Here is a 27,461-nt window from a genome sequence, read left to right on the forward strand (position 1 = left end):
TCTCTCTCCCTCTCTCTCTGCCCTTTCCCTGCTTGCACTGTCTTGCTCTATTTCTCAAAATAAATAAATAAACTTTTTTAAAGACCTTACCTCCAAATACAGTCACGTTCTGAGGTACTGAGGGTTAGGACTTCAACATATGAATTTTGGAGGAGCACACTTCATCCCATAACAGGCACTTAAATCACATTGAGATTTTAATGTTTTCTTCTGTATTTATATGTTTTTTCCATAGGGTCCCCACCACCACAATTTCTGAACTCTTATGACTTAAAATACTGTCTGATGAATAGTTTCTAAGCAATGGTTCAAATTTTTTTGATAATTTTATGAGGTGTTAACTTTTTGATATTTTACATCCTTCCAAGTCCAAATAAACCATTCCTGAGCAAAACTGAAACTGACTGCATTTCTAACTTCCTCATTCGGCTTCTTCACTGCTGATCTCACACACGGTCAGAGGAGTCGGCGTATTGGGAGACCAGAGAACTCCACAAGTTCATTGTTTGGATTTCTAAAAGGATCTTACAATCTTATTTCTCCTGCCCACTAGGAAAGGATTAAGAAAACAAAGGTTGAAATCAACAGCTTCAACTTTTCAATATAAAAAGAAGTTTTCAGGAAAATCCTGGTAAGTTACAGAATCAGTAAACCTTTAAATTTTCTGCCGATGGTGTGGCTATTTTTTAAAATCCCAGCTGTACTTTTTATATAAATACTTGTGTTTATACATAAATGATTGCTTGTAAAAATGTTGAAAGTAATTAGAAATATCAATAGATTAAATATGTAGCAACATATTTAACTGAGGCTAACTTTGTGAATGCTCTTCTAGAAAGAAATGTACCGTTAAGTGTACTTGTAGTGGTGAGAACCTTATGGTCCCACAGGGCAGTAGGAAAGACAACAGAAAAACAATGCAAAGTTCAGGAATGTAAACGTTAAAGATTGTAAAGGAACCTGTGGTCATGTGAAACTGTAAAATTCTGTCTTCCGTAACTTAAGATGTTATTAGGAGCTTTACATTTAATCAAAGATAACACTCTCCAAAGACTATTTTTCTTTGTAAGAAGTCCCTTCACTTTCATTTTTTTTTACAGCAATCTAGTTAAAAACTGAAAATGGAAACTTAACCAGGAAATGAAACTTAACTTGTGTTGTGTATGGTTTCGTTTCTTCAGACCAGCAGGGGGAGATGTGTAGCCCTCCCAGACTAGCATCAGAATCCTGCAGAGCCTCTCCCTGATGATCAGCTCTGAGTCCTACGGAACAGGACTGCTTGGGGCATAGATATCTGGGATGCTCTGAGGACGCCCCTGAGATGAGGGTGGGTGGGCACCAGTGCTTGACCCTAACTATGCGCTCTGATGATTTGGCATTTCTTGTTCAACACCTAAAGAGAGAAAACTGGAGCAGTTGCTGGAGGATGGCATCCTGTAGCTCCTTTGCTAATAATTAATGGTATTACTGATAAGATTTGTGTTCACAATTGTTTCAAAACAGGAAGATGAGGGCCCCCAGGAAGCCAGAGTTATGTCAAGTCAATCTCAAAATTTGTCCACACCAGTCATTTTGATCTTTGCTTAGCTCCAACAATATATATGCAGATGCTCTTACAACTGATAAGGTACAAACTATTTTAAAAGCATTATTGAATATAGTAAGTTCAAATCATTATATGTTCACAACTGCTGTCATGAGAGGAGAGGGAGGTTGAGAACCTTTTGACATTATAATAGGTCCAAGATATTAGTAAAGAGTTTAGTGTATCATATTAAGTCAAGGTATTGCCGATTTTTCCATTTAACAAAAGGAAAGACTCCAGATTTGGGGAATAAATGTCTGTGACCTTATCTGAGAACAGAGTTTCTATCTCCCTGGTATCTACTGGCAGAATCTGAAGCAAGAGAAAGCTGCCACCTCTTAGGTGGCACAAAGTTACCCTTGCAGCACTGGACACAGCACACAGTGAGTTGCTGGCTGTATAGAGGCATAAAAGCTGTAAGAAGAAGGGATATACTGCAGAGGGAAATTTCTGATGTGCTGCCTCATTTCTAAAATGTTGGGCCTTAAAAAATATTTTTTAAATAAAGTTAAAAAAATTAAAAGGGGTGCCTGGCTGGCTCACAGAAGAACATGTGACTCTTGATCTTGGGGTCGTGAGTTCAAGCCCCACATTGCGCGTAGAGATTACGAAAAATTTTAAAAATAATAAACTTTAGAATGTTGGGCCTTGGTGGAATTGCTATAATCACTGGCTAAAACAAAAGAGAAACCTTGAGTCTGTCCTCTCAGTCTTTGGGATATCCAGAGAAAGGGTGGACGGTTAAATTACTGAAAGAGAACTCTGGCTAAGAGAAGTTTTGCAGCAGATCTGAGCAGGGTGTGTCTGTGGGAAGGGGGTAAGTCCCTCACGAGGAGATCAGCTTTCCAGAGCAGAGGCAGCAGATGAGAACAGCAGAGGTGCTGAGGCTCTGACACTGAGGACCCGGAAGAAAGAGAGAGAGAGAGAGAGACCTAGTCCAGTATGAGAAATGACCTTATTTGGAAACTGTGAGTGACACAGCAGAAATGATACAGGATATTATGAAACTAGGGTACCTAGAAGGAATGAAGGAGAAAACATACTTATTAGCCCTCCTTTCCTTTTGACAAAATTTCCTTTTCCTTCCTTGTGACCAGGTGATTGAAGCTAGAACTAGTTCTCGCCCTAACGAACAGCCCAGTAAGAATGTCTAGATTTCTGTGTGAGATTCAAACCGAGTGAAAGAACTGCCCTAGTGAAATGAGCAGTCGTTTGGTCCTTTGACCCACAGACATAGCTAATTCAAGAGTTGTCAAAAATTTGTTACTTTAAACTACTCTGAGAAAATGTTATTCATTCAACAAATTTTTTGTTAAAAGCTACTCTGTGCTAAGCACTGTAAAATAGTAAATACATGTAAAAACTCCTGATCCTCATGAAGTACACAGAAATAATGGGTGGGACAGAAAAAGAAACAAGATAAATAGGTAGGAGTATGTGGAATACTTTATTGTGATAAATCCCAAGTATATATATTTAAGGGAAAAAAAATAACAGAGGAAGAACAGGAAATACTGGAGATGGAATAAAGTTTTCAGCAGGCTGGCCAACCATGCCTCAGTAAGAAGGTGACATGTGATGAAAGACGTAAGCAAAGGGAAGGAGTGAGCCTTGCAGGTATCTGAGGGCATCCCACAGAGAGGAAGCAAGGATAATGCCAGAAGCAGAAGTAGGTTCTTCCTGCAAGAAACAAGAAGGGGCTGGACCAGCTTTAGAAAGGGAAATGAAAAAAATATTTAATATCAGAAGGGTAACAGGGTGCCAGGTCATGTGGGGCCTTAGAGTTTATAATAAAGGGCTCAGCTTTCACTCTGAGTCAAATGGTAAGCCACTGGAGGGACTGAACAGAATATTAGCATGTGATTTACATTTGAACAGGGTCACTCTGGCTGCTATTTTGAGAAGTCTCCAGCAGGATCAATAAGAGCAAGAGTGAAACAAGTGAGGGAGCTGCTCCTGACATCCAGGAGAGAGGTGGGGGCTTGGACGGGTTGGTAGTGGTGGAGATGCCAGATGTGTTTTAGAGAGACAACCGACAGGATTTGCACCACATTGAATGTGGAATGTGGAAGAAGGGGAAGAGAATGCCTGCAACAGATTTTTGGATGTTTGTTTAATTCATTAAAAGTATTTAAGGGGCGCCTGGGTGGCTCAGTCGGTTGAGCGTCCGACTTCGGCTCAGGTCATGATCTCACGGTCTGTGAGTTCGAGCCCCGCGTCGGGCTCTGTGCTGACAGCTCAGAGCCTGGAGCCTGTTTCAGATTCTGTGTCTCCCTCTCTCTCTGCCCCTCCCCCGCTCATGCTCTGTCTCTCTCTCTCTCTCTCTGTCAAAAATAAACATTAAAAAAAAAAAGTATTTAAATACAGGGGGTGATGCCATCTTGATGGAGGATGTTCTTTTCATTATTCTTTCAAATCTTGTACATGTTTGACTTTTCACAATAGGAAGTTAGGGGGAAAATCTGTCTCACAGAGTTCCTAAGCAACAATCCAATCAATTCCATTTTAATTTTCTGTGATATCATTTTGTTTTTTGATGTAACAGATTCTCAACAAAAGGCAAACTGGAAAAGGACCAGATCTGTTCTGCCTACATCTGTATTTCCTCACAGATGCTTTCCAGGACATGACTCTCGCAAATTTTCAAGAAAAGACAACTAATCTAATAGCTTGAGATCAAAGAACCTCACAAAGAGTTATTTCAAGTTGCTGATATAAAAAGGAAGTTTTCAGAAAAGTCTCGGTGAGTTTCTAATCATTAAAGATACCTGTTTCATCAAATTTCTTTAAAAAGCTGTCTTTAAAAACTAAGTCTAAAACATAGAGTAGAACTTTGAAAATGAACATATTTTCAAGTGCACATAAGCTATTTCTAATGAAACGATTTTAAAGGAATGAGAAATATTCCTGTTTGTAACATGTATGTATCGCTAGATGTAACTTGCACTGGCTGCAGAATTCTTAAAAAAAAACTTAACGCTTATTTATTTTTGAGAGACAGAGAGAGACAGAGCATGAGCAGTGGAGGGACAAAGAGAGAGGGAGACACAGAATCTGAAGCAGGCTCCGGGCTCTGAGCTGTCAGCACAGAGCGCAACGCGAGGCTCAAACTCACAAACTGTGAGATCATGACCTGAGCCGAAGTCAGACACTTAACCGACTGAGCCACCCAGGTGCCCCTGAAGAATTCTTTAAGAAAGAAACCTTCCAACTACCATGATGCAGAGTGTTTCTGAAAGTGGAAGTCTCCAGAGATGAGTCTAGAAAGACCTAAGTAAAATGTTGATCAGAGGATCAGGAATCGAAGCATAGCAACCTGTGTAGAAAATTATAGCCATGTGCAGCTATGTCAAACCCTGTCTTGTATAACTCAAGATGATATCAAAGTTAAAGATTAGACCCACCGAAGTCTAATTATTTTATTTTTTAAAACATTTATTTATTTACGTAATCTCTACACCCAAAATGGGGCTTGAACTCACAACCCCAAGATCGAGAGTTGTATGTTCTTCTGACTGAACGAGCCAGGCACCTCTAATCATTTTATTTAAGGCTTTCCTTTACAACTAGCTTGTACAAAGACTATGGGAGGAAATACATCATTTTAACGTGCACTTCCAGAAAATATAACCAACTTGTTTGGCAGTTTCATTTCTGAAGAACAGTAGGCTTGCTGATCTCCAATTGTGAGCATTCTTTACAAGAGGCAAAGATACTTGTGGGCTGCTGAGACCCAGCTTCCTGGAGGCAGGGGTGGGCACCACTGCTTGCCCTAAAAGCTGTTTGGTTTGATCCTTCCTGATCAACCCCAAAGCGAGAAAATAAAAGTCCTTAAGAAATGGGTCCTGAGGGCTCCTGGTTGGCTCAGTTGGTTAAGTGTCTAACTCTTGATTTCATTCAGTTCAGGTCATGTCTCACAGTTTGTGAGATCAAGCCCCGTGTCAGGCTCTCTGCTGATGGTGCAGAGCCTGCTTGGGATTCTCTCCTTCCTTTCTCTCTCTCTCTCTCTAAAAGAAAGAAAGAAAGAAAGAAAGAAAGAAAGAAAGAAAGAAAGAAAGAAAGAAAGAAAGAAAGAAAGAAAGAAAGAAAGAAAGAAAGAAAAAGAAAGGAAGGACAGAAGGAAGGAAGGAAGGAAGGAAGGAAGGAAGGAAGGAAGGAAGGAAGGAAGGAAGGAAGGGGTCCTGAATCGAGTACTCATAAGGAGAACTCTGGGGTTCAAAATTTCCCAGAACATAATAAAGGAGATAAGGTAGAGGTCTTCTCCCCAATTCCAAGCAGAGCAACATCTTTATCCATTTCAGACCTTAAGGTTTTACATGCTTTTCTTTTGAAGAAGCAGAACAAAAGCAAACAACAACCAAGACAGCACTGGTTCTGTCCCATGCTCCTATACAATGAAAACAGGTTGGCTGAGAGGAGACATAATTAATCACGACATTGTTTTCCTGATCACAACCCCTCCCCTTTATTTATACTATGTAACTTCTTGTTATACATAAAGGTCCCTCATATTTAAAAAATATGCCAACACTCCAGGACATGAATCTAATCAGATAATGTTCATGAAATTATTTTGTCAGCCTCAGAACAGTGAAATATGTCAAAGTTCTACATAAATGTTAAGGAATCATCACCCAAAACAAGGTTGAATAATACACTGATTGGGCCAAAGAGTTATACCAAAGCATTATTAAAGCATTTTGCCCAAATCATGGTCATCTTGAATTAAATAAATGATCCAAATATGGATCATAGACTATATAAGATGCTTGTATAATTGACAGAGTGCAAAATTTATGTGAAAGCATTACCAAATATATAGTAACTTCAAATCATTATGAATTGTCTCAGCTCTCATCATAGTAGTGGGAAGCTGAGAAAGTTTTTACTGTTATAAAGGGTCTTCATCTTTGAACAGTGGGGAACCTGTGAGATAAAGTACAGATTAAAAACAGATTTGGGGAGGACAGATGCACTTCCAATTTGAGAAGAGTGCTCCCATCTCCCTGTAATTCCCAGCAGAATTCAAACAATAAAGGAGAAAATGTCTCCCTGGCAGGTGGCCCAAAGACCAGCCCTTCCACATCCCCACATTATACATGGACACACACTCCTTGTAGAGTGCTGGAGTCTAGTGGGATCGGTATACTCACTGGCTATATCAGAAGAGAAAATCTAGAGCTTTTCCTTGTAATATCCGGGGTACCCAGAGGAGAAGGTGAGAAAGGACTCTGACTAAGAGAAGATATTGCCACAGACCTGGACAGAGCACATCTGTGGAGAATGACAAGAGCATCTCCAGAAGAGATGCCCAGAGATGTGTGGGTCTCCTCTCTAGAGCAGGGAGTTATAGACGTCTGTTCAAAGAACAGAAACTAAAATAGAATGTATGGACTTAGTAACAGAAGAGAAGTCAAGAAGCAGTACAGTGATAGATGTGGTTTTAGGAGCTCAAGGAAGCTCTCTTCTGATTGTTTCAGTTTCCTAGTTGCAATAGGAAGCAGGGTTATAGCAGAAAGTGACAATGGTGAGGAGGTGTTGGAGATTTGTGTGAATGTGTGAAATAGCCATTTAAGACAGTGAGAGAGTGAATATAGCAGGGAAACAGGATGGTAGCTCAGAGCATTTAACAGCCTGCTGGAGGACAGTGGTCATGACTGTAAAGTGAGACCAGGCAGGTTATGGAGGGTCATGTCCAGCCATGTTCCACCGAGTTGACACAGACAGAGTACAAGAGGAGGGAGGACAGAGCAAGTGATTACAATGAATGAACAAAGAAAGTCAAGCTAGTTACAAGGGAGAAGCAGTGAGGAGATGCAGGAGGGAGGTATTTGAATCTGAGATGCTGGAAGGCTTGTAGCCATTAGTGATTCCATTAGTTGGCTAGGGTTGCTGTAACAAAGTACCACAAAGTGAGTGGCTTAAATCACAGAAATGTATTATCTCACAGTTCTGGAGGCTGGAAGTCTTCAAGATCAAGATGTTGGTGAGATTGTTTCCCGCAGAGGGCTGTAAACTGGAATACGTTCCTTGCTTTTCTTCTAGCTTCTGTGGTTTGCTGGCAATCTCTGGCATTCCTTGGCTCACAGATCACCCCTATCCCTGCCTTCTTCTGCACGTGGTGTTCTCCGTGTGTGTGTGTGCCTCTGTGTCTGAATTTCCCCTTCCTATAAAGATACCAGTTATACTGAATTAGGGCCCACTCTAATGGCTTCCTGTAAACATCGGCAATGACTCTATGTCCAAAAGGGCTGCATTCCAAGGTAGTGGGGCTAGGACTTTGTCACATCAACCTAAACTTGTCAGGAGGTAATAATTAAGCAAGAGTGTCTATTTGGGACCAAAGAATATGTACTTTGGGATACACAGATTTAGGTAGCAACCCACATAGTGTCCCACTAAGCAAAAGTCAGGGGGTTTTAAGGGAAAAAGGGAATGCTCATATTCATAATGTTGCTTACAAAGGATTTTTGACTGGGGATCTTAGTCGGTTAAGTGTCTGAGTTCAGCTCAGATCATGATCTACAGTTTCTGGGTTCGAGCCCTGCGTCGGACTCTGTGCTGACAGCTTGGAGCCTCGTACCTGCTTCAGATTCTGTGTCTCCCACTCTCTTTGTCCCTCCCCTACTCATGCTCTGTCTCTCTCTGTCTCTCAAAAACAAATAAACATTAAAAAAAAAATTTTTAAGGGGCACCTGAGTGGCTCAGTCGGTTAAGCGTCCAACTTCGGCCCAGGTCATGATCTTGTAGTTCTTGAGTTCAAGCCCCACATTTGGCTCTGTGCTGACAGCTCAGAGACCGGAGCCTTCTTCGGATTCTGTGTCTCCCTCTCTCTCTTCCTCTCCCCAATCACACTGTTTCTCTCTCTCTCTCAAAAATAAACATTACAAAAAAATTTTTTTAATGTTAAAAAAGAATTTTTGATTGTTTTTGGTGGCAGAAAGCTAATCTTGACTGAATATAACTGATTGCTAAGGCTATCACTAAGTAAAACCTCTTCCTAGCAAGTAGAAAATTTGGGCTAAGTCCTTGGAATACTTTTGATTGGGCCAGGTTTAAAAGTTCATGGTTCCTCCAGTGAGGGCATGTATATGGCCCATCTCCTTAATGGCTCCATTTTAAAACCTCTTGACATAAGTGACGCCCTTTCCTTTCACCTATCACAAACACATAGGTTTTTTGAGGGAGGTGGTCATAATTCAACCCATAACAGTTATCATAAGGTCAATGATGTGACTGTTAAGACTAGAGTTGGGGGAAGGTCAAGATCATTAGACAAGAAGCAGTCAAGAGGGAGAAAGTGTATTGAAGGATCATTTGAGCCACCAAAAATTGTGACAGGAAGTGTCTGAGGGCATGAGTGCCTCTTCCCTTCAGCTACCTACAAAAGGAGGTCAACATATATTTAAATATATAAAAAAGCAAGTTTGGTTAAATGTCGACTTCAGCTCAGGTCATGATCTCGTGGTTCATTAGTTTGGGCCCCTCATAAGGTTGTCTGCTGACAGCACAGAGCCCGCTTTAGATCCTCTGTCTCCCTCTCTCTCTCTCTCTCTCTCTCTCTCTGCCCCTCCCTCCCCCACCTCTCAAAAATAAAAGTTTAAAAATTTAAAAAGTAATACAGTAGTCATTTTTTATTCAAACTTTTCTCCAAAGTGACCTCAAAAAATCTTTCATTAGGATTATGTTTACTAATAACTGCTTCTACTATTCCACATATAGTGCTTGTAAACAGGTAAGGCAGGACCCCTCCCTTCAGCCTTATCTGAAATGACACTTAGGACCTCTGCAGAGGAAGCAGGAGGATCCAGGCTCTGGGGTGTGTGGAGTCATCTCCTGGTCAGTAATTCCCTTTGCTCTGGAATTCTCTTTGGCAGACCCAGTACCTGGATCTGGGAGCAGGAGCACGGACAGCCCACTGTGAAGCACCATCACACCCATCTCCTTGGACCCTGTAGATAGGACTTTGGAAGTCCTACCAGGTAGACTATGCCTTACCCTCTTCACTCTGCCCCCCAGACTTGTTCCCTCTACCTGCCTCCCATCCTACTCCAGAAGCCCCACTTTAACTTCACCTGTCCAATGTCCCCACTTTCCTCATAGTGACATTCCTCCCCTCCTCACAGATCCCAGTCCTTTGCCCGTTATTGAGTCTTACACAAAGCACGATCACAATTTATTATTATAAACTGTTTTGAATGTATGTGTGTGGCTTTTTTTTTCTTTTTTAAATTTGCTCCATTGGATTATAAGTACTATGAAAAAACTCCACATCTGTTTTGGTTACCACTATTTTTCTTGAGCATGATGCCTAACAGGTGCTCAATAAAAATTTGTAGAGTGAATAAACAAATGGTATTTATTTCTGGTTGCGATATGTGCACTAATTCTTATGGAACCTCAAAGACCTCTTGGATCTACACTGTAAAGTGAATGGAATCGATCATATGAAATATGTTTATAATGTTCATTGTGCCAGTAGCTCATAGTTCTGCTAATTGGCTCAGGACTAGGTATGTCCTGCAGACTGAAGGCAAAGTGAAATCATATGGTATTTGTCTTTCTCTGACTGACTTATTTAGCTTAGCATAATACTCCCTAGCTCCATCCACATTGTTACAAATGCAAAGATTTCATTTTTTTATGGCTGAGTAATATTTCATTGTATATTTACCACTTCTTTATCCATTCATCATTTGATATATACTTGAACTGTTTCCATAGTTTGGCTATTGTAGATAAAGCTGCTATAAATATTGAGGTGCATATATTCCTTTGAATTAGTATTTTTGTATTCTTTGAGTAAATACCTAGTAGTGCAATTGCTGGATTGTAGAGTAATTCTATTTTTAACTTTTTGAGAAACATCCATACTGTTATCCAGAGTGGCTGTACCAATTTGCATTCCCACCAATAGTGCAAGATGGTTCCTGTGTCTCCACATGCTCACCAATACCTATTGTTTCTTGTGTTGTTAATTTTAGCCATTCTGACAGGTGTGAGGGGAAATCTCCTTGCAGTTTTGACTTGTATCTCCTGATTATCAATGATGTTGAGCATCTTTTCATATGTCTGTTGGCCATCTGGAACGTCTTCTTTGGAAAAATGTCTATTCATGTCTTCTGCCCATTTTATTTAAAATTTTTTTTTCAACATTTTTTATTTATTTTTGGGACAGAGAGAGACAGAGCATGAACGGGGGAGGGGCAGAGAGAGAGGGAGACACAGAATCGGAAACAGGCTCCAGGCTCCGAGCCATCAGCCCAGAGCCTGACGCGGGGCTCGAACTCACGGACCGCGAGATCGTGACCTGGCTGAAGTCGGACGCTTAACCGACTGCGCCACCCAGGCGCCCCTCTTCTGCCCATTTTAATTAGATTATTCATTTTTGTGGTGTTGAGTCTACATAGTTCTTTATAGATTTTGGATACTAACCTTTTATAAGATGTCACTTGCAAATATCTTCTCCCATTCCATATGTTGCCTTTTAGTTTTGTTGATCGTTTCCTTTGCCATACAGAAGCTTTTTATTTTGATGAAGTCCCAATAGTTTATATTTGCTTTTGTTTCCCTTGCCTCAGGAGGCATATATAGAAAGAAGTTACTGCATGTGTTTTCCTCCAGGATTTTTATGGTTTCAGGTTTCACCTTTAGATCTTTAATCCATTTTGAATTTATTTTTGCTTGGTGCAAAAAGAGGTCCAGTTTCATTCTCTTGCATGTGGCTGTCCAGTTTTCCCAACACCATTTGTTGAAGAGACTTTTTCCCATTGGATATTCTTTACTGGGTTTTTTTGAAGATTAACTGACCATATAATTATGGGTTTATTTCTGGGTTTTCTATTCCGTTCCATTGATCTACATATCTATTTTTGGCCAGTACCACACTGTTTTGATTACTACAGCTTTCTAATATAACTTGAAGTCCAGAATTGTTATGCCTCCAGCTTTGCTTTTTCTTTTTCAAGGTTGCTTTGGCTATTCGAGGTCTTTTGTGGTTCCACACACACACAAAATTTTTTTTAATTTTAGAGAGAAAGAGCATGCAACTGGGGGAGTGGGGCAGAGAGAGAGAATGAATCTCAAGCAGGCTCCATGCTCAGCATGGAGCCCAACATGGGGCTCAATCCCACAACCTAGGGATCATGACCTGAGCCAATATCAAGAGTTGGATTTTCAACCAACTGAGCACCAGGCACCCCAGTTCCATACAAATTTTAGGATTATTTGTTCTAATTCCATGAAAAAAATGTTGTTGGTATTTTGATAGGGATTGTATTAAATGTGTAGATTGCTTTGGGTTATATGGACATTTTAACAATATTTGTTCTTCCAGTCCATGAGCATGGAATGTCTTTCCTTTTTTTTTTTTTTTTTTTTGTGTGTCACCTTCAATTTCTTTCATTAGTGCTTTAAATTCTTCAGAGTACAGGTTTTTTTCACCTGTTTGGTTAGGTTTATCCCCAGGTATATTATTGTTTTTGGTGCAATTAAAAATGGGATTGATTTTCTCTTCTTGTGGCTTCATTATTGCTGTATAGAAATGCAACATATTTTTGTACGTTGATTTTGTATTCTGCAACTCTACTGAATTCATTTATCAGTTCCAGCATTTTTTTTTTGGTGAAGTCTTTCAGGTTTTATGTATAGAGTATCATGTCATATACAAATAGTGAAAGTCTTACTTATTTCTTACAGATTTGGATGCCTTTTATTTCTTTGTGTTGTCTAAGTCCTGTTGCTAGGACTTCCAGTAATATGTTAAATAACAGTAGTGATAGTGGATATCCCCATCTTGTTCCTGACTGTAGAGGAAAGGCTCTCAATTTTTCCCCATTGAGGATGATATTAGCTGTGGGTTTTTCATATATGGTCTTTATTGTGTTGAAGTATGTTCCCTCTAGACCTACTTTGTTGAGGTTTTTATCATGAATGGATGTTGTAGCTTGTTAACTCTTTTTTTGCATATATTGAAATGATAATATGGTTCTTATCCATTATTTTATTAAGGTGGCATATCACATTGATTGATTTACAAATATTGAACCACTTGGCAACCCAGGAATAAATCCGATTTGATCATGGTGAATAATTTGGGTCCTTTCTCTTTTTGATAAGTCTGGCTAGAGGTTTATTTTATTAATTTTATTATTTTTTTTCAAAGAACCAGTTCCTGCTTTCATTGATCTGTTCTATTGTTTTTTAAGTTTATATATCATTTATTTCTGCTCTAATCTTTATTATTTCCTTCCTTCTGCCAGCTTTAGGCTTTTTTGTTGTTGTTGTTCTATTTCTAGCTGCTTTATGTGTAAGATTAGGCTGTTTATTTGAGATTTTTCTGGCTTTTGAGGTAAGCCTGTATTGTATATACTCCCTCTTAGGACCACTTTTGCTGCATCCCAAAGACTGTTTGAGATTTCATTTTCATTTGTTTCCATGTATTTTTTAATTCCTTTTTTGATTTCCTGGTTGACCCATTCATGGTTTACTAGCATGTTGTTTAACTGCCATGTATTTGTGATCTTTCCAATTTTTATCTTGTGATTGACTTCTAGTTTCATAGTGTCATGGTCAGAAAAAATATGTAGTATGAGTTCAATCTTTTTGTATTTCTTGAGGCCTATTTTGTGACCTAATATGTGACCTATTCTAGAGGATGTTCTGTGAGCACTTGAAAGAATGTATATTCTGCTGTTTGGGGTCAATTTCTGGGATATTTAGGATGATTTGATAGTTAACTACTTGTGTTCATGAGTCATAATGAGTCTAGGGTCCTCCTACTCTGCTGCCATCTTCTTCTCCTTTCTTATTGCAGTTTTTATTTGTAGTTCCCTGATGATAAGTGATGATGAGCATCTTTTTATATGTCTGTTGGCCATCTGTATGTCTTCTTTGGCGAAATGTCTATTCATGTCTTCTCTCCATTTTTAATTGGATTATTTGTTGTTGTTGTTTGTAATGACCCATATAAGTTCTTTATATTTTGGATATGAACCCATTATCAGGTATGTAATTTGCAAATATCTCCTCCCATTCAGTAGGTTGTTTTTTAGTTTTATTGATTGTTTCCTTTGTTGTACAGAAGCTTTTTATTTTGATGGAGTCCCAACAGTTTATTTTTGCTTTTGTTTCCCTTGTCTCAGGAGATATATCTGGAAAAATGTTGCTTCATAGGCTGAAATCGTTTTAACAAAGTTAAAAACTCATACTATTTTTCTTATCTAATTTCAGTCAGGCCAGGCCAGTTTGAAATACAGCTAACTCTTTTGGTATCTCTGAGAGCCACAAGAATTAGCCAAGCAAATTGACTTCCCTAACATTTTGCTACCACATCTCTTTCTGTCTTGGTGGCCTAATAGCTTGAGTTCCAAAAGACAGTAGGTGATGAGGTAGCTGATTGCTTCATTGCTATGTAACAAAGATGGCCATCTTCCTAGTTGAGAAAGGAGTTTTCTGTTCCCCAACCCACCTCCACTTATCTGGTTTTATATTTAAAGTTTATTTGCAATATTCAGCTATGGGAATCAATGTCTTGTTACTTAAAATTCTGGTTTTAAATTACAAAAACGCTTGTTGTACCTAGGTGGCTGTCAGGTGAGCTTCCAACTTAAGCTCAGGTCATGATCTTGTGGTTCATGGGTTCTGGCCCCCTGTCAGGCTCTGTGCTGATAGCTCCAAGCCTGGAGCCTGCTTCAGATTCTGTGACTTCCCTTCCCTCTCTCCACCCCTCACCCACTCACACTCTGTCTCTCTCTGTCAAATATAAATTTTAAAAAAAATTCAAAAAACAGTTACAAAACCCCAACTTTCACCAAATTAAACCTAAAAGGGATAATTACTATATGGATAAAGGTGTATGTGACCCTAGTTGGAAGCAACTGCTCATTTCATGATAATAATTATAATCACCTAGGAAACAAGGGCACTAATTGGGACTATAAAACATTAGTATCGACTAGTTTTTTTTTTAATTTTTTTTTTTACATTTATTTACTTTTGAGAGACAGAGTGAGACAAAGTGAGAGTGGGGGAGGGGCAGAGAGAGAGGGAGGCACAGGATCGGAAGCAGGCTCCAGGCTCTAAGCTGTCAGCACAGAGCCTGATGCGGGGCTCAAACCCACAGACTGTGAGATCATGACCTGAGCTGAAGTCGGACGCTGAACTGACTAAGCCACCCAGGCACCCCACTATCGACTAGTTTTAAGAGTCATTCTTGGGGCGCCTGGGTGGCTTGGTCGGTTAAGCGTCCAACTTCGGCTCAGGTCATGATCTCACGGTCCGTGGGTTCGAGCCCCGCGTCGGGCTCTGTGCTGACAGCTCAGAGCCTGGAGCCTGTTTCAGATTCTGTGCCTCCCTCTCTCTGTGACCCTCCCCCATTCATGCTCTGTCTCTCTCTGTCTCAAAAATAAATAAACATTAAAAAAAAAAATTAAAAAAAAAAGAGTCATTCTTGAACAATATTTTATATATGTTGTTTGTGTAAAATTATGTACATAATTGACTATGTAATTTCAATCGTTAAGCATAATACTAAAATGCTTATCGTATTACTTTTTCCAAGGAAAAAACTGCAAGCTCGAAATGAGTGAAAAAGTAGAGCTACCCGAAGTGACCAACAACTGGACCAAAGAGCATGTGAAACAATGGGTAACCAAAGACCTTAAGATTGATGAGAAATATGGGCAGATTCTGATCGATGAAGAAGTAACTGGATTAGTCCTGCAGGAATTAACTGAGATGGACCTTAGAGAAATGGGGCTACCACGGGGTCCAGCACTTTTGATAAAACGGACATATAACAGATTGAATAATAGGTACCCTGAAAGTAACAATCAGAATTCTGGACAATTAGATCATACAAAACCATACCTACAAGAACACCCAAAAAAGCCACAACAGACAAAAAAGGAAGATGAAAAATCAGGGTTACCCAATTTTAATCATGATCTCAGAGAGATCAGAGATACCAAAAAACAAAAATCAATTCTTTCGAAAGAAGATGCATTAAATGGAGGAACAACCACTGAAGACCAAAATCAGGATAAGCTAGAAACTGAACAGTTGACTTGTATGCCATATCCTTTTGATCAGTTCCATAACAGCCAACGTTACATAGAACACAGTATTCTACAACCTGAAACTGGCCCACTCAATCTCATAGACCCAATACATGAGTTCAAAGCCCTCACAAATACAGAAGCAGCCACAGAAAAGGACATTAAGATGAAATTTAGCAATGAAGTCTTCCGATTTGCAGCAGCTTGTATTAATTCACGCACCAATGGCACCATCCATTTTGGAGTTAAGAACAAACCCCATGGACAAATTGTTGGTGTGAAAGTCACCAGTAAAGATGCCTTCATTGACCACTTCAATATAACGATCAGACAATACTTTGAAGATGATGTCAATGAAGCCAAGAAGTGCATTCGGGAACCAAGGTTTGTGGAAGTTCTACTGCAGAACAATACACCATCTGACAGATTTGTCATAGAAGTAGATGTTATTCCAAAACACTCTGTGTGTGAAGAAAAGTATTTCTTAATTAGGATGCAGAACTGTAAAAATGAAACATGGAAACCAAACCAAGATCTTTCACTGTTTGTGAGAGATGGGGCCAGCTCTAAGGATATCCTGGCCAATGTTAAGCAACGGGATATAGCTTACAAAGCATTTTTACAAAATTTAAAGTCACTAGCAGCATCTAGAAAAGAGGCTGAAGAAGAATATGAGGTGAAGGCAAATAAGAAGGAGAGTGAAGGACAAAAGCTTATCAAACTTCTCATAGGCAACCGAGACTCACTGGATAATTCATATTACAGCTGGTACATTCTTGTAACAAATAAATGCCATCCAAACCAAACAAATAACTTAGATTTTCTAAAGGAAATGAAGTGGTTTGCTGTGTTGGAGTTTGATCCTGAATCTGTGAGCAAGGGGGTGGCCAAAGCTTACAAAAAAAGCCGAGTAGCAAATCTTCACTTTCCAAATCAGTTTGAAGAAAAGACAAATAACATAAGGGAGAAAATTTCTAGTTTAAATCTTTACCAGCAGCCCAGCTGGATCTTCTGCAATGGCAGATCAGACTTGAAAAATGAGAGCCATAAGCCTCTAGAACCACACTTATGGCATAGAGAAAGAGCTTCTGAAGTCAGAAAGTTGATTTTATTTCTCACAGATGAAAATATAATGACAAGAGGGAAATTTTTGGTAGTGTTTCTATTACTCTCTCCAGTGGAAAGCCCAGGAGATCCCCTCATTGAAACTTTCTGTGCTTTCTATCAAGCTCTCAGAGGAATGGAAAATATATTGTGTATCTGTGTAAACTCACAGATTTATCAACGATGGAAAGATCTGCTACAAACAAGACTGACAATGGCAGAGGAATTAACAAACCACAGTATTTCCACTTTAAATTTAGAACTGATAAACAGTACTATTCTTAAACTAAAACCAGTGACTCAGTCATCAAGAAGATTTTTGCCTTCCCATGGATTTTCTTCCGTTATCTTAGAGAAAAAGGAAGAGGATATCTTGACTGCACTGGAAATCCTCTGTGAAAATGAGTGTAAAGACACAGACATAGAGAAAGATAAATCTAAATTCCAAGAATTTAAGACATCAAAAGAGGAACACTTTTATCGAGGTGGCAAAGTATCCTGGTGGAACTTCTATTTTTCTTCTGAAAACTATTCTTCAGCTTTTGTCAAAAGAGATAGTTATGAAAAGCTTAAAGATCTGATACAGTGCTGGGCAGACTCTCCTAAACCAGTATTTGCAAAAATTATCAATCTTTATCATCATCCAGGCTGTGGGGGTACTACGTTAGCTATGAATGTCCTCTGGGACCTAAAGAAAAACTTTAGATGTGCTGTGTTAAAAAACAAAACAACTGACTTTGCAGAAATTGTAGAACAAGTGACCAAACTGATTACCTATAAGGCAACCAGCCATGAAGACTACTTTCCTGTACTTCTCCTTGTGGATGATTTTGAAGACCAGGAAAATGTTTATGTCCTACAGAATGCCATCGATTCCATTTTAGCAGAGAAGGGCTTGAGATATGAAAAAACACTGGTAATTATCCTCAACTGCATGAGATCCCAGAATCCTGATGAGACTGCAAAATTAGCAGACAGTGTTGCACTAACGTACCAACTTTCTCCTAAGGAACAAAGAGCTTTTGAGGCTAAACTGGAAGAAATTGAAAAGCAACACAAGAACTGTGAAAACTTTTATTCCTTCATGATCATGAAGAGCAATTTTAATGAAATGTACATAGAAAAGGTAGTCAAGAATATCCTAAAAGGACAGAATGTTGACAGCAAGGAAGCACAACTCATCTCCTTCCTGGCTTTACTCAACTCTTATGTTACTGATTCTACAATTTCAGTGTCACAGTGTGAAATATTTTTGGGAATCATATACACTAGTATACCCTGGGAACCTGAAAGCCTAGAGGATAAGATGGGAGCCTATTCTACACTTCTAATAAACACAGAAGTTGCAGATTTTGGGAGATACACAGGTGTGCGCATCATTCATCCTTTGATTGCCATTTTCTGTCTGAAAGAACTAGAAGAAAGCTATAACTTGACTAAATGTCAAATTGCATTGAAGATCTTAAATGAAAATTTATTCTATGTTTCTGGAATAGGAAGAGAAAAATTTCAACATGATGTGCAAACTCTTCTGCTTACAAGACAGCGCAAGGAGTATGGAGATGAAACAGACACTTTGTTTGCCCCATTAATCGAAGCTTTAAAGAATGAAGAAATTGAAAAGGTCTTGGTGGCAGGGAGTGTTCGATTCCCACAAAATGCATTCATTTGTCAGGCCTTAGCAAGATATTTCTACATTAAAGAAAAGAATTTTAATATTGCTCTGGATTGGGCAAATCAGGCCAAGAAGAGAGCATCTAAAAATTCCTATATCTCAGATACACTTGGTCAAGTCTACAAAAGTCAAATCAAATGGTGGTTGGATGAAAGGAAGAACTCCAAGGATATTACTGTTAATGATCTGATTACTGTTAATGACCTAACATATCTCCTGGAAGCTGCTGAAAATGCCTCAAGAGCTTTCAAAAAATCCCAAGAGCAAACTGAGAGGAAAGGCTATGAAACAGAGGCCTGGGCACCACAGAAGTTGCAAAGAAAATATGACACATACAATACAGCCGGTTTCTTGGGTGAAATCGAAGTTGGTCTTTACACTATTCAGATTCTCCAGCTCACTCCCTATTTCCTCAAAGAAAATGAATTATCTAAAAAAGCTCTGGTAGAATTTTTATCAGGAAAGGGACTTACTCCCATAAATCCAAAATGTGAATATTATTTGGCTCTCAGCAAGTTCACACCCTACTTACAAGATTTACAATCAGATTTGAAAAGGTGCTTTGACTTCCTTGATGATTATATTGTTCTTTTGAAAATGAAGAACACCCAAAAAGAAATAGTAGAAATCTCATTACGCAAAAAAATCACTCGTTGTTTCAGGAAATACATGGAACTTTTCTGCCATTTGGATTTCGGTCCATTACAGGGCAAAGAGAGTCAGTTTCTCCAAGAAGAGAAATGCAGGAAAGGTTTAGAAGCTTTGAGAGCAGATAGGTTTTCTGGACTCCTGGAATATCTTAATCCAAATCACAAAGACGCTGCAACCAATATGGAAAATATAGTGAACAAATATTTTTTCCTATTGAAGCAAAACCCAACTAAACACCTGGCAAAGGAGAAACTAAATTTCATTTTAGCCAACATTATTCTTAATTGTCTAAAACCCCACTCCAAAGCCATTCAACCACTTACCACACTGAAAAAACAGCTCCGAGAAGTGTTGCAAGTCATAGGACTAAGTCATCAATATCCAGACCCTTATTTCTTGGCCTGCCTTCTGTTCTGGCCAGAAAATCAAGACCTAGATGAAGATTCCAAACTAATGGAAAAGTATGTTTCATCCTTAAACAGAACCTTCAAGAGACAGTACAGGAGCATGTGCAGGTCCAAGCAGGCAAGCACACTCTTTTATCTGGGGAAGAAGAAGGGTCTCCACAGTCTTGTTCACAAAGCTGAGATAGAGCAATACTTCAATAAAGTACAAAATATAAATTCTCTCGGGCAGAGTGGTGACGTTTGGAAAAAAAAAGAAGTCAAAGACCTCCTGTGTCGTCTAACTGGTCAGGCTGAAGGCAAGCTAATCTCTATGGAATATGGAACAGAGAAAAAAATTAAAATACCAGTAACACCTGTTTATTCAGGTCCACTCAGAAGCGGTGGAAACATAGAAAGAGTGTCCTTCTACCTAGGATTTTCCATGGAAGGCCCTCTAGCATATGACATAGAAGTAATTTAAAAAGACATATTAACTCAAATATGTTTATTCATCTCTCTCTGTGATTTTATTCCCTCTCTCTATTCCCATGGCATTTTAATAACATTATTGGCTAATCTGCAATCACAGATTCTGCGTTTGTCTCCCTGAATGAATTATAATTTTTGAGGGCATGAAGTGTGTCTACACAGTTTGGTACACAGCAGAGTTGACTGTTCATTGTTTTAAATATGCATTTTCAGATGTATATTCTGTTGGTATTCACTGGTCACATTAGAGCTGGCTATAGATCAATAAAATCTGTTTTAATTCTACCACTTATGAATATTCTGAATTGTGAATTATTTATTCACTGTGAAAGCAGAGACTTAAATAAGATGAATATGAAAGGAAAAGCCCCTCCTGTGTTTGGAAATCAGACCCAGAGATCCACACCAGAGTGCCACCTACCTCCTCTTGGTATCAATAAAAATGTATAGAGGGTAAATATTTTGTTCTCTTTTCCACCTACCCCTCTACCTATCCATATAAATACACACTTCCTTGTACCCCTTGCCCTTCTCCCAACTTCTTGCTTCAGGAGGGGGAAACAGAAAACAAAGTAGTCACAAGCTTGAACTCCCTTTGCCCCCTTCCTCCCATTTACAGATAAATCTGTTTCTACGGCCATTCTTGTTTCCTGTCAACATAGTCTTATCTCCACCTGTTCTTTAGAGCCCATCTCCCTTGGCTTCTTTTTTCCATTCACTGCCCTCTTTTCTCTTTTGACTTCTCAACCTGTGCTATATACACGCTATTTTCTCTATCAAATATTCCCTTATTTTCATCCAACATTTTCCATATGACTATTCTGATTTGTCCATCACAACTCAGTTTGAATCAACTCCACCAGAAAGTCTTCCCTGACCCTAGAGCCCCTGCCATAACTTCCTCATGGCAATATGTGTTCCCAACTTTCCAGAAGGCAATCCTAGAAGCTTGGCCCTAGACTTAAACCAAGCAGAACAGCCTCGAACAGCATTCTAGAGCTTGAATTTTAAGAGATATCCATTGCCTATAAGGTAAAACACATGCTAATATAGATTAAATTAAATACTTAACAAATACATGTTTATTTATCTACTTCCTATCTCCTTAGTAACTTAGATATTCCAGGTTGCAAAACCAATTCCTCTTGTCATCTAGAGATCTATTCCCTATCAGGGTTCTTTTCACCAGTATTTCTGTGAATCTCTGGGGAATGCTCACATGGTCCACAAACATGCCCCTGTTGCTAGAAGCCACATCTGCTGATGATCTTGCTCCAGACTGCTGCCTCCCTTTTCTGCAGCCCACCTGTCCATTTGGTGGGCTTCCAAGTGTCCACACACCCCTGGACATAGGCTGGACCCTTAAACCTTCACAGCTCAGCTAAGCCTGGGCTACAACATTTAGCAACACTTAACTAATGGCTTGACATAAGAGAAAAAAGTTCTAATAGAAGGAAGAAAAATTGTTAAATATTCCTATTATCCATGAATATCCTCAGAGTTCACAGGTCCAGCTCCTCTACAAGGTTTTTTAGGGATCTTCTCTTTTCTCAACCTGCTTTTATTTATCCAATCACAAAAGGCTATTTATTTTTACGAATCACCAAATGAATAATGTTTTATTGATCTAAGATGGGTATGTTTTACCAAGTTTTCTTAGGCCTTCTTGAAATTTTTTTTTTTTTTTTTTTAAGTAGAGGCTTGAACTCACAACCCTGATATCAAGACCTGAGCTGAGATTGAGAGTCAGATGATTAACCAACTGAGCCACCCAAGTGCCCCAGGCCTTCTTTAATTTAAATACTAGCTATCTTTGTCACTCCTTGTCAGTCTTTGGTTAAAGGAATTTACTAACTCAGTGATACTCTAATTCAAGCCTTTTCCCCTAATCATACAACATTAGTGTTCTCACACTGTATTGTTTACCTCTTTTCCAATACTCATCTTCACAAGTAGGTATGCTGCAGTACATCAGTTTATATGATTTTAAATAAAACCAGTATTTCCCCAATACTTGAAAAACTATCACATTGAGAACAAGGAACTGAACAGTTAGATGAAAACAAAACCAAAAACCAAAAAACTATAGTTCATTACTCATAACCCTGTTAAATATGAGCTGAAAAAAATTATAACCCAAGATTTTTTTTCAGATAACTTAAAATGTTTTATTTTTTCATTCTTATTTGAGAGAAAATATTATTTCTGAGTCTCAAGTATGTGTGCGTGGTCTGAGAGGCAGAATGTCTACAAACATGGTTGACTTGCACTGAGCACTGTGAAGCCACATTCCATTATCTCATGAGGGGTGGATAAATGCTGACACTTTGGATTACCAAATCCCTTGAGGAACAATCATTCTATTTTCCAGCATTAGCAATACTTTCCATATTTTCTCAAAATACATGGCTACATAAACAAAGAGACTGGATTGGAGAAAATTAAATTTACATTAAGCTTGGTATCACTATAAAGGGATTACTGGTATATTAGTTTGGAAATACTCATGATATGAATTACACAAACAATGTGGGATTTATAGTCATGTGAATTATACTTAAAGTTACCAAACAGACTCTTAACAAAGCAACAAGCAAGAAGAAAAAAAAATTTAAGTAAGTACTACACCCATCGTGGAGCCCAACACAGGGCTTGAACTCATTACACTGAGATCAACACCTGAACTGAGATCAAGAGTCAGATGCCTAATCAACTGAGCCACCCAGGCGCCCCAAGAAGGAAGAAATTTTTAAAGAGAAGTCAAAGGTCAAAGTTTTCTGCTTAAAGCTGAATAACCCTTGGGTAAACAAAGCATATCTATATGCTCTGGGTCTAACCAATCTTTTTCTTTTTTTTTAAACATTCTGTGGAATAGAGACTCTGTTGTCCAAACATGCCTTGTCCCTCTGTGAAAGCTGAGCCTTCCAGGGTGGACAGTTGGCAACGTTGTATCTGACCCTCACAGGGCACAAGCCAGTTCCTAAAGGGAGTCAGATCTTCAAGAAGCCTCATGTGTCTTAAAGACTAAAGATGTGTGTTGGCCATAAATAGGCACAGGAAGATCCAAATTGTTCTTACCATCTTAGAAAAGTGGAAAGTAGCATTACAAATAAATCATGGCATACAATTTATAGGCTCATCTAGAAAGGATAATTAGTAAAAGGTAGAAAATTAATAGGCAATATCCATGTGGTCTGCTCTTACTTAAAAAGTACCAACTATGTGCTAAGGAACAACATCTGCTTGGTAGGATACAACATCCACATGTAACCCTCATAATGTCACTTTACCTTGTTCTTTCAGCCAATTGTATTAAGTTTCTAACTACCTACCCAATATGCTTAAAACACATTCATTTTACTGGCTCATCTTGGGAGTTTTGAAATGATATTCATTACAGATACTGTAAAAATATAAACATTTGCCAGTGGGTGCCACAGGTTAACCCCGTTAAGATGGTAAGAACGTATTAGCTAATTCTAACATCAGGCCAGGAATTATGGGTACTAATTAAACTAAAACATCGGTTACTCACAGATGTGGTAGAGTAAAACTGTGATGCTTGGCAGCCTATGACTCTTCATATTGATGTACTAAGTATCATTTTTTCTTTATTTCTAAACTTTCCAGGTGAAATGACATCAGATCCTTGTTTCATTTTGACTTATACAAAAGACGGACACAAAGTCAAATTTAGACAAAGGCTTGACAGTTTCTTATAAAGTAAAAGGTGTGCCTATTACATCCAGTAATCCCATGCCAAGGTATTTACATAATAAAATGAAGACATATGTCCATAAAAAGACTTGTACAAAAATAGTCACAGCAGTTTTAAGCATGACTGCCAAAAACGGAAATAACTCAAATGTCTATTTAAAGGAAATTGGATAAACAAATTGGGAAATATTGACAAAAACAGAATACTATTCAGCAATAAAAAGGAGCAAACTAATGATACATGCAACACTAGGACCAATCACAATGACATTACATTGAATTTAAAAGAAGCCAGTCACAAAAGAGTTCATACTATATGATTCCTTGTATATGAACATTTGGAAACTAATCTATGGTAAAAAAACAAAAAAACAAACAAACAAAAAAAAACCAGAAGAGTGGTTTCCTCTTCAGGGGGTTAGGAGTAACCAGGGAGGGACATGCTATTACAGAAATGTTCTATGTCTACGTTGGGGTGGGGGAATGCTACAGTTTGTCAAGCCATTTGCCAAAACTTTACATTTAATAAACATGCACTCCAATTCTATCTCGGGGAAGCTATAGCTAAAATAAGAGTAGGAGAAGTGAAAAAGAGAGAGAATAGCAGAATGTTAATAGCTTTGAAGCTGGGTGATATATACAAGGGGGTTCATTATGCTATTTTGTTTACTTGGTTTTTATTTGAAATTTTCCAAAGAAAAAGATTTTAAAATTATGCTAAAAGTCTATTTAATGATGTAAGAAAGAAGCTATATTTTGCTGAGTAGAAAAACACAATATTGAATGGCCCATGCTTCTACTGTTGGACAAATATTTGCCTACCCATAAAACACTGGGAGATTTTATACAAAAGTGTTAACAACTTTGAATGGGGGTATAAGATCCAGGTGTCTTATGTTTTTCTTTCTTTCTAGCTGTTTCTGATTTTTTTTAATTGAACACATATTAGTTTTTCAATTAAAAAAAATAGGCCATAGGGGTACCTGAGTGCTCAGTCGGTTAAGCGTCCAACCTCAGCTCAGGTCATGATCTCATAGTTCGTAAGTTTGAGCCTTGCATTGGGCTCTCTGCTGTAGGCAAAGAGCCAGTTTTTGATCCTGTCCTCTACTCTCTCTGCCTCTCGCTAGCTCATTCTCTCTCTCACACACACACACACAAAATAAATAAATAAAATTAAAAAAAAAAAAGAAAGAAAAATACACAGTAAATGTTACGTTAAAAAAAATAACCAAGATGGGAATGCAATCTGGTGTAGCCACTCTGGAAAACAGTATGGAGGTTCTTCAAAAAACTAAAAATAGAACTACCCTATGACCCAGCCATTGCACTACTAGGCATTTATCCACGGGATACAGGTGTGCTGTTTCAAAGGGACACATGCACCCCCATGTTTATAGCAGCACTATCAACAATAGCCAAAGTATGGAAAGAGCCCAAATGTCCATCGATGGATGAATGGATAAAGAAGATGTATATACATACAATGGAGTATTACTCGGCAATCAAAAAGAATGAAATCTTGCCGTTTGCAACTACGTGAATGGAACTGGAGGGTATTATGCTAAGTGCAATTTGTCAGTCAGAGAAAGACAAATATCATATGACTTCACTCATATGAGGACTTTAAGAGACAAAACAGATAAACATAAGGGAAGGTAAACAAAAATAATATAAAAACAGGGAGGGGGACAAAACAGAAGAGACTCATAAATATGGAGAACAAACTGAGGGTTACAGGAGGGGGTATGGGAAGGGGATGGGCCAATTGGGTAAGGAACACTAAGGAATCTACTCCTGAAATCATTGTTGCACTATATGCTAACTAATTTGGATGTAAATTTTTAAAAATACAAAAAAAAAAAACAACAACAAGAACAACAATGGAAAAAAATTAAAAGTATTGTTCCTAGATACTCTCAAACAATAAGAAAAGAGGGGAAAAGAGCGACCAGGACCCTTGGATAAAACCTGCCTCATAGGCTAAGAGGATTCTTGGTATTGTAATTTGGCAATACTTCCTTCATCAAAGAGAAAGAGGAACATGATAAAATGTAAAACCTTTGGTGGTTTGGTTCCTACGATAAATTTCATATAAAAACAAGAGAAAGTAATAATAGCAAGAGATATTCTACAAAGACTTTCTTGGTCATGAAAATTTTTTCTGTGCTTGCTATTTTATAATAACTTTATCAACAAATAGGGAAAACACCTCCTCACACCATCCCCACAAAGACCACAAGTGAATTAAGAGAAAAACATTGAAAAGATGTTATCCAGGGAGCTTAACTTTAAGTAATCTTCTTTTAAGAAAGGGGTCCTCACTGTCTGGATTATGAAAATAATTTCTTTTTTAAAAAAATATTTATTTGGGGAGGGAGCCTGGGCAGCTCAGTCAGCTGAGATCTCACAGTTAGTGAGTTCGAACCCCACGTCAGGCTCTGTGCTGACAGCTCAGAGCCTGGAGCCTGCTTCAGGTTCTGTGTCTCCCTCTCTCTTTCCCCTCCTCCACTCGCACATGTGCATGCTCCCTCTCTCTCTCAAAAATATGCATTAAAAATTTTTTTTTAATATTTATTTTTGAGAAAGAGAGAGAGAGTGCAGGGGACTGGCAGGGACAGAGAGGGAGAGAGAATCCCAAGCAGGTTCTGCGCTGTCAGCATGGAGCCCAACTTGGAGCTCCACCTCACAAACCATGCTATCATGACCTGAGCCAAAATCAAGAGTTGGACACTTAACCAATTGAACCACCCAGGTGCTCCTAGCATTGACTATATTCTTTATGCTATGCTTTTTATTCCTGTGACACATTCATTCCATAATTGGAAGTCTGTATCTCCCACTCCCCTTCACCCATTTTGCCCATTCCCCCATACTCCTCCCCTCTGGCAACCATCAGTTTGTCCTCTGTAATTATAGGACTGATTCTGCTTTTTGTTTATTAAAAACATGGGCAGAGGATCTAAGTAGACATTTTTCCAAAAAAAAAAAATATACAAATGGCCAACAGACACATGAAAAGATACTCAACATTTCTAATCATCAGGGAAATGCAAATCAAAACCCAATGAGATATCACCTTAGACCTGTCAGAATGGCTAGTATCAAAAACACAAGAAACAAGTGTTGGCGAGGATGTGGGAAAAAAGGAACCCCCATGCATTGTTGGTAGAAATATAAATTAGCATAGCCACTGAGGAAAACAGTATAAAATTTCCTCAAAAAATTAAAAATAGAAATACAATATGATCCAATAATTCTACTACTGGGTATTTGCCCAAATAAACAGAAACACAAATTCAAAAAGATATATGCATCCACCCTATTTTTATTGAAACATTATATGCAACAGCCAGGATGTGGAAGCAGCCTGAGTGTCCATCAACAGACATATGGATAAAGAAGATTTAATACACACACACACACACACACACACACACACACACACCGAGGATATTACTCGGTCATAAAAAAGGATAGACTATTTTTAAGAGCAGTTTTAGGTTCACAGCAAAATTGAAAGGCAGGTACAGAGATTTCATATACTGTCTGCCTGCCTCCCACACACATACAACCTCCTCCACTATCAATATCCAGCACCAGGACAGCACGCTTGTTACAACTGATGAATATACACTGACTCATCATTATTACCCAACATCCATATTTTACATTAGGGTTCACTCTTAGTGTTATATATTCTATGGGTTTTGACAAATGTATATCATATATATACATATACATGTGTGTGTGTGTGTGTGTGTGTATAGGCATGAATCCACCATTATAGTATCATTCAG

General features: G+C 38.5%; 1 protein-coding gene and 1 long non-coding RNA gene across 3 annotated transcripts in view; one reads left to right on the forward strand and one right to left on the reverse strand.

Moving 5' to 3' along the window:
- The window catches only part of LOC131509406 (uncharacterized), a 48,187-nt gene extending 40,440 nt beyond the window's left edge, over positions 1–7,747 (reverse strand). Inside the window, exon 1 of the long non-coding RNA XR_009260479.1 lies at positions 7,534–7,747. This is a non-coding gene — a long non-coding RNA (uncharacterized LOC131509406). The remainder of the gene's footprint in view (positions 1–7,533) is intronic.
- Positions 422–20,232, forward strand: SAMD9L (sterile alpha motif domain containing 9 like). 2 transcript variants are annotated; one of them, XM_058725082.1, is made up of 4 exons: positions 422–631; positions 4,131–4,328; positions 9,463–9,567; positions 15,147–20,232. In XM_058725082.1, exon 4 carries the CDS (start codon positions 15,167–15,169, stop codon positions 19,937–19,939), a length of 4,773 nt encoding a protein of 1,590 aa, XP_058581065.1. In that variant the 5' UTR covers positions 422–631; positions 4,131–4,328; positions 9,463–9,567; positions 15,147–15,166; the 3' UTR covers positions 19,940–20,232. The 2 variants fall into 2 exon arrangements, with proteins under 2 accessions (XP_058581065.1, XP_058581066.1); XM_058725083.1 differs by lacking the exon at positions 4,131–4,328.
- The last annotated feature ends 7,229 nt before the right edge of the window (positions 20,233–27,461 follow it).

This window comes from Neofelis nebulosa, chromosome 4 (genome assembly GCF_028018385.1).
Source record: "Neofelis nebulosa isolate mNeoNeb1 chromosome 4, mNeoNeb1.pri, whole genome shotgun sequence".
Lineage (NCBI taxonomy): Eukaryota > Metazoa > Chordata > Mammalia > Carnivora > Felidae > Neofelis > Neofelis nebulosa.